The 7,719-nt window shown below is 47.2% G+C and overlaps 1 protein-coding gene across 4 annotated transcripts in view; it reads right to left on the bottom strand.

Moving 5' to 3' along the window:
* Frmd4a (FERM domain containing 4A) overlaps window positions 1-7,719 on the bottom strand; it is a 307,939-nt gene that overhangs the window by 137,160 nt on the left and 163,060 nt on the right. For all 4 annotated transcript variants that reach the window (XM_021215326.2, XM_029547334.1, XM_021215327.2 and 1 more), the window contains exon 3: window positions 5,129-5,223. In XM_021215326.2, the coding sequence (XP_021070985.1) occupies window positions 5,129-5,223 (95 nt within the window). The remainder of the gene's footprint in view (window positions 1-5,128; window positions 5,224-7,719) is intronic.

Here is a 7,719-nt window from a genome sequence, read left to right as displayed (position 1 = left end):
AGAGAGAGAGAGAGAGAGAGAGAGAGAGAGAGAGAGAGAGAGAGAGAGAGAGAGGAAACAGTAACATTGTCATTGGCCTGTGGCAGCTTGTGGTAGAACATGTTAACCTGCTTATTTTCAGTTCAAATCAAGCAGGATTCAGACCTGCAGAGCGGCTGGAAGTTCCAAGCCACTCTGTAAGTGTGGGGTACGGAAAGGCGGGGGAAAGCTGGTTAGTGCTCGTGGACACAGTAATCACCAACGGAGCAGGTCACGCCCTCGGGGACAAGTTCAAGGGTCGGCATCCGTCCTTCCCCGGCAGCAGGGGGATCCAGCAGAAAGTGGCGCTCTCAGGTTATGGGTTGTTCGCCACCCTGTCAGCGTGAATTCTGGCAATGATGTTTTGTGGGGCCTAGATGGAACCCTCAGAGAAAGGGGGCGGGGTATTGGAATCTTCTCTATTCCCCCAATAATTGGTATTTATTTATAAAGTACCACAGCCCACAGCGTAAAACTTCAGGACTGAGAATACTGAATGCTGCTCGTAACCAGTCTGCAGCGTTGATCCCGATTCTTCCTTCTCCCTTGTTACTTTGTTTTGAAGCTTTTTATTTGGAAATAATTATAGAAGAGCTGCAAAGATCTCACAGTCTGCCTTGACCTGCCACCCAGCTCCCCTCATGGCAGCATCTGGCAAACTCTGTAGTGCTCAGAAGAGCCATGATGCAAGGCCGCTGCCGGATGAGCTAAGCCATAGGCTCTACTCAAATGTCACCAGGTCTCCCATGAAATTTCCTCTAGAATTCAATTGCACTTAGTCACTTTTGATTTGCACTCACTCTGTCCAAATAAAGAGGGCGACAGGTGGCGTTCATCTTTCACTGTTCCCAGTTGTGATAGACTGGGCAAAGACAACCTAGAGACTTTCCGAAGCAAAGGCCCCGGGAGAAATTTGATCTTTAAATAGTGCTTTAAAATTTAGACATTTTTGGTGTGTGTGTGTGTGTGTGTGTGTGTACATGTGTGCATACAGATGCATGTGTGTGTCTCTCTCTCTGTGTAAAACAGAGTACAGTGGGTGCACTCACGTGTACAAAAACACCTTGGGAACATACCTATCCAATTTGAACACAGTTATTAAAATGTTTCCTTTTGAGATGAGGATGTGGCTCTGTGGTTATGATACTTGCCTGGTGTACATGAGGTCCTGGGTTTGATTATCAGCAGCCGTGTGCATGTGCGCGCGCACACACACACACACAGAGGCAGGGCACTGTCATGTTAGCACTTCTAGGCATGCAGAGCAGAGGAAAAGCTGACTCCATGCTTCTGGACTTAGGAATCACTGACCCAGAGCAGGCACAAGTCCAAGGGGCGACCTTAGGGCTTCTTCTTCTTCTTCTTTTTTTTTTTTATTTGGTTTTTCGAGACAGGGTTTAGCCTTGGCTGTCCTGGAACTCACTTTGTAGACCAGGCTGGCCTCGAACTCAGAAATCCGCCTGCCTCTGCCTCCCGAGTGCTGGGACTAAAGGCGTGAGCCACCATGCCCGGTTTAGGGCTTCCTTTCTTAAAATGGAAAGGAGAAATGTTCCGATTACCAGAGAGGCCCAGAGATGTATGTAGACCCAGGTATTATCAGGCCGCCAAGGACTGTCCCCTAAGTCACCCTGGCCCTTGTCCAATTGGCCTTTCTCTCAGAGCTTTGACTTTCTCTAGGACTGACACCTGCTGTATGTCACCTAGTGCACCAGACACACCTGCCAGCTCAAATACAGGTGGCCCAACTCTTTTTCATGGGTCCCTGCTAGTGGCGGGACACTGGCGCTATGGCTGGAGATGACCTTACACTCAGATCTTGGAGGAGCTGTTGGGGACCTGTGCAGTGTCAAGACTAGCCAGAAGCATGGCTGGGAGTTCCTGCTATGAGGAGCACGATGCTCCTCTCGAGACGGCCTTCTCTACATGTGTGTACATGAATGAATGCACAGACATCCAGGCAGGCAGGCTCTCAGGCCAGCAGAGACTCCAGTGAGCTCAGCTTCCACAAAGGCCTATAGGATGACCATCAGACTCTGGGGTGTGCCCCTTGCCTCTGAGGTGTGGCTTTTGTGCCCTCCTTTCCCCCTTTCATCCGTCCAATCAATTGCTCTTGGCTCTCAGGGCTGTGGTCTGTCATCCTCAGTACAGACTTCTTCCTCTCTGGCCTAAGATAACATGCAAGCTCTTTGACTCCTGTTGACTCCGACGGGAAGTCTAACTGGGACTGTCCAGAGTTCACAGTCTTCTTGAATGGAGGTAAACTAACTTGGGAAATGGGAACAATGGGGCTGTGATTAATTGAGACTTACGGTTTCCTTCCAATCAGTGGCAGCAGGGAGAGTAATTAGGGGGCTTCTGGGGATTCTCAGCAGGGAGGGGGGAGAACGCTTGTGTTCGTGAAAGTCAGTTTTTCTATACATGTGCCTGTTTGAAGCATATCTTCTTTATTACCTGCCTGCACTCTCCTGGTCTGCAGGTGCAGGTCCGTCTAGACCCGAGAAGACCAACTTGCCTGCCTTCCACCTCGGGGCCCTATGGGCTCCAGCCCCAGGCCTGACCCTACTCCTTTTGTAAGTAAGCGCGGGCTTGGCGCTTGCCTCTGCTTCTGTCCACACCACTGCTCCAAACGTCACTTGTATGTGAGGTGCACATGTTTGTGTACCTGTGTGTGTGTGTGCCTGTGGGATAGCTTGGGTTTTGTTGTTTTGTTACTCAGTCACTGCTCACCTTTCTTCTTTCTTTTGGAAAGTTTAATGTCTTTATTTATTACTTTTATATGCATGTGTGTGGGGGTGTCTGTAGAGGCCAGATCATCCCGTACAGCTGCAATCACTGATGGTTGTCAGTCCCCCTCTGCGGGTGCTGGGAACCAAGCTTAGGTCCTTTGGAGAACAGCAAACATTCAACTGCTGAGCTATTTCTCCAGTCCCCAACCATATTTCTTGAGATAAGGTTTCTCACTGCCAAACAGGTTAAGCTGGAGAGACAGTGAGCCCAAGAGGTCAGTTTGTCTCTGAAGAGCAGGTGATATGAATATATATTTTGTAGGCTTATATATACAGCCTACGAAAATCAGATTATTATTTTATTCTATGATAGACTACTGGAAGTCTTTGTCTAAAAAGGAGTGTGCAGAATTAAAACGAGTTAAAATTGTTTTTATGCTGGCTTCTGGCAATCTGTATCCAGGGAGGCAAAAACTTGCCAGAGTACTGTAAGGTTCTACAGCAGATCCTGTCTGCTAAGAAATCATTATTGCTGTTACGCTTTGTTTGTTTGTTTTTGAGACAGGGTCTCTCTAGGTAGCCTGGCTGTCCTGGAACTCGGAAGGCTCCTCCCATTGCTGCCTCCTGAGTGCTGAGATTAAAGTGCTGAAACTTTGCTAGCCATGTGCCATTGTGCCTAACAAAAAAAGGATATTTTTTATTGCCATTTCAAATGTTTGTATGCTTTTACTGCTAGCTTCAAAATGTCTACCTGTAAAATGTCCATGTCTGTAATTTCTGTTTCTGTGCACATGCCTAACTTGACAGAAATTCCTTTTGGTAGGCACGGGACTCAGAGACTATCCTCAGGTGGCCACATTGTCACCTGATCTTTGAAAGCTATAAGAACTTGTGGAGGACTGCCAGACCTTCCCAGAGCATTAGCCTGGGCTCCTGCCCACTCCTAAACAAAGAACAGCTTTCCTGTCTGAGTTCATGGCTAAGTCTTTGCTGGCTGGAATTTCTAATACACTTCTACCTTCCCTATGTTGGGATTACATGTGTTGTCAACCAAATTTGGCTTTTATTTTTTAACCTAAATTCTGGGGATTGAAGTTAGAGCCCCAGGCTTACGTGTGGACATCTTGTGAACTCACAGATCTCCAAGATCAACCACAGCCAAGGTCTCCTAAGGCCGCTCTCCTGCTGACCAACGCAGAAGCAGCCTATTCTTGCTCCGGAATCCATCCTACCTCAATGGCCCCTCCTCATTCCTGGGGGCCGGGCTTGGCTGTGCTGGCCTTCCCAGCTAGTAACCTCACCTGGGCATGCGAGCATGTGGAGGGGTGTGCGGATATGAATACAGACGGAGAGATTTAGGGAACACTTGTTTAAAGGAGGTTATTGTTTTGTTTTGTTTCCTGGTGCAGGGGGTTGGGAAGCAGAGTTTGAAGAACGTGGGCAGACAGGGAACGTAAGAGCAGGCCCTCAGAGATGGTTATTTCTTGTTCCCAGAAAACAGAGAGGAGAAACTGTGGGAAGACGTGGAGGCAGGTGTCTAGGCATATCCAGTAGGGGAAAGGCGAGGACCCAGGAGTCCCTATAAAGTAGCCAAGCTGACAACTGTTTAATAGACTTCCAGCTCTTTGTGCGGAGGAACGACTGATGTCTCTTAGATATTTGTCACCCAGATACAGTGGAACCAAGGGCCACACATGCCTAGGAAGGTGCTTCGCCCCTCACTGCACCCCCAGTCCTTAGCTTAGATGTTCTTATCTAAGAATTTGGGCTGATCCTCACTGAACTCTTTGGTAACAGTATAGTAAGAGATAAAAAGCCTCATCCGGGGAGCCTTTGCCTTCCTTTATTATAAAACATGATGGTAGCGAGCAAACTGGAAACCTGCTGAAGGCAAACCTTTCCCCTCAGATGGCGACAGGAACTCTGGTGCTGTCTTCTATTTCAGCTTAGAGTGTGAGCTCGCCCAGATCATCTCTCACCCTGAATTTATCATCAAGTCCACTTCCTGTTATTGTTACTTCAACACTGGAGAGAAACATTTACTTTCCAGAAGTTTTCATTTAACCTTAATGAAGACTAAACCCACACGGATCTACTCTTTTTAAAAAAATAAACATTTCAGACATTCATTCGAACACAAATCTGCTTGGTTAAAGAACATTACCTAATAATTTCATAACATTAGCATCTATCTAATTATATTCTTTGGCCACTCCAGGCACGATCACTGGCTTTTGAAATTCAGATGGTGAACTTGGACTGACCCTGTAGCCCTCACGGGACCCAAGTGGCCTGCAGCGTGATTTTGCTGTGCACAGCAGAGAGAGGGTAATTTGACATCCTGCTCTTTTGTTTGGGGTCTGTGGGCTCTGGACAGCACTTACGTCTCATCTGTGAATGCTATTCCAAAGTACTCCTTCTCCTTCAGGTTGAAATGAGAAGCCACGAGGTCAAGAAGCTCCTTGGCCAAAAGCTTGGGCTGGAAGAAGAACACAGAAGGGAAGATTAACTCACGAGAGATTTTCGCTAAATCACGCCATCATCTTGGGTCTCTAGCATGTTCTCAGTGAAATGTCTGAAAACTCAGGCACACTATATAAACACAAATGACTTTTGTAAAATCCAAAGAGAGGCTTGGATGTGGTTCAGTTGGAAGGAAGGTTCTTGCCTGGCATGCACAAAGCCCTGTGTTTAATTATCCAAGCAGCATAAAACTGGTTGTTATGGTGCATGCGTACTTCATGGGGTTCCATGAGAAGTAGAGGCAGGAGGAGCAGGAGGCCATGACTATCTTCTGCTACATAGCAAGTTTGAGGCTAGCCTGAGCTACATGAGGCAGAGAGAGAGAGAGAGAGAGAGAGAGAGAGAGAGAGAGAGAGAGAGAGAGAGAGAGGAGAGGGAGAGAGAGAGAGAGGAGAGGGAGAGAGAGAGAGAGAATGCAGAGAGGGAGGGAGGGAGGAAGAGAGAGAAGTAGAGGAGGAAGACCAAAAGAAATAGACCATTAGGATGCTGCTGTATAAAACAGCCAAGTGGAAAGTCCAGACAGCAGATGGAGGCTCAGTAAGGTTGGTTCTGTCAACAAATGGCATTTTTGCTCTTTAGTGGGGCTGTCCAGCCTGGTGACTTTCCTTCCCTACCTTATACTGCCCAGACAGGAAGAGTTCTTGGTCTATTTAGCAAACACAGGCAGACCCATTGCTATTCTTGGGATAAGGTTACTTTCTGATATACCCAGTGTAATCGGAAAATATTAAGCCCAAATACATTGAATATGAATACCAGAGTTTAGCAACACCTGGCTACAGGTGTGAGCTCAAGTGTACCCTGAATGCAGCCCAAGACAAAATGGCCAGCTTACTTAAGGCCATGAGCTTTACGTCTGTAACTAACTTGCAAGTGTCTGAAGCATGGACTTGGCATATGACAACCTTGCCTTGCTACATTGAAAGGTTAAACACACCCTCCCTAGTGTGGCTGCTTCTGCCTGGTGATCACATAGATAACTGGGGGCTCTAGCTCCTGGCATCCTTAGAGGAGATTGTAGCACATAGCTTGACCCAAGGAAACTATCCAGATACAAAATTCAAAGCACAATTTTTACTGAACGAAGACTGCATTTGTACCATTGTCAAGTCTAACATCCCCACAATGACCTGCCTGGTGGGTCAGGAACTGTCCTCTCTGTGTGGTAGGCACTGTGCTAAGCACTTTTTACACATCATTTAACCTCATAATCCTGTGAGATTGTCCATTGTGCAGGGCAGACACAGGCCCAGGGATCAGGCAGTCGTTACTGCTTCCTCTTCGATCAGTGAGCAGCAGCTCAAAAGTGAGAACCACTTAGTACCACATGGGGTTGGAGTGACAGTAACACTTCCTTTCCTGGAAATGAGAGACTGATGGGAAACCCCACCTTGATGCACCAACCACATCCAGTGCCCTCTGCTTCCTGGTGCATGCTACAGTCTGAGTCTAAACCAATAGAACATCCAAGGTTGGACGTCAAACCTTTTTTCCTTGATAGGAAGAAGTCTACACTGAGATTGCTGAGGGATGCATGTGGCTCATATCTCAGAGCTGCGCAAATGAATTATGAAAGATGCTACAAGATTTGAGTTCCCAAGCTTAAGAACGTGTTGTGGGATGTGCTTGGCTGTGCATGCTGCCATTCCTTCCAGAAGATGTTGGGCTGAATTTAATTTATGGGTTGTGGTGACAAAGCAAGTTCACTACTTTTAATAACACAGTGGATCATCACTTATCCATTGGAATGACTGCCACATCTTTCAAAGTAGCCACAGTGTATCTGTGATGCTTGCTGTTTCTGGAAGCATTTTGAGCTGGGCACTGGGTTACACACCTGTAATCCCAACACTTAGGAGGCTACAGTAAGGAGGAATGGGGATTCAAGGCTAGCCTGAGTTTCACAGCAAGAGCATATCTTTTGTTCTTAATTTTTATTAGATATTTTCTTTATTTACATTTCAAATGTTATCCCCATTCCTAGTTTCCCCTCCAAAAATCCCATATCCCCTCCCCCCTCCTCCTGCTCCCCAACCCACCCACTCCCATTCCTGGTCCTGGCATTCCCCTATACTGGGGCATAGAGCCTTCACAGGACCAAGGGCCGATGACTGACTAGGCCATCCTCTGCTACATATATAGCTATCGTCACAAGTTCCACCATGTGTTTTCTTTGATTGGTGGTATAGTTCCAAGGAGCTTGGGGCTACTGGTTAGTTCATATTGATGTTCCTCCTATGGGGCTTCAGTCCCCTTCAGCTCCCTGAGTATTTCTCTGGCTCCTTCATTGGGGACCTTGTGCTCAGTCCAATAGATGATTGTGAGCATCCACTTCTGTATTTGCCCGGCACTGGCAGAGCCTCACAGGAGACAGCTATATCAGGCTCCTGTCAGCAGGCTCTTGTTGGCATCTGCCTAGTGTCTGGGTTTGGTGGTTGTTTATGGGATGGAT

Source organism: Mus pahari, chromosome 16 (genome assembly GCF_900095145.1).
Source record: "Mus pahari chromosome 16, PAHARI_EIJ_v1.1, whole genome shotgun sequence".
Classification (NCBI taxonomy): Eukaryota; Metazoa; Chordata; class Mammalia; order Rodentia; family Muridae; genus Mus; species Mus pahari.
Note: the sequence above shows the minus strand (reverse complement) of the source record. Positions and strands in the feature narration are given on the sequence as shown.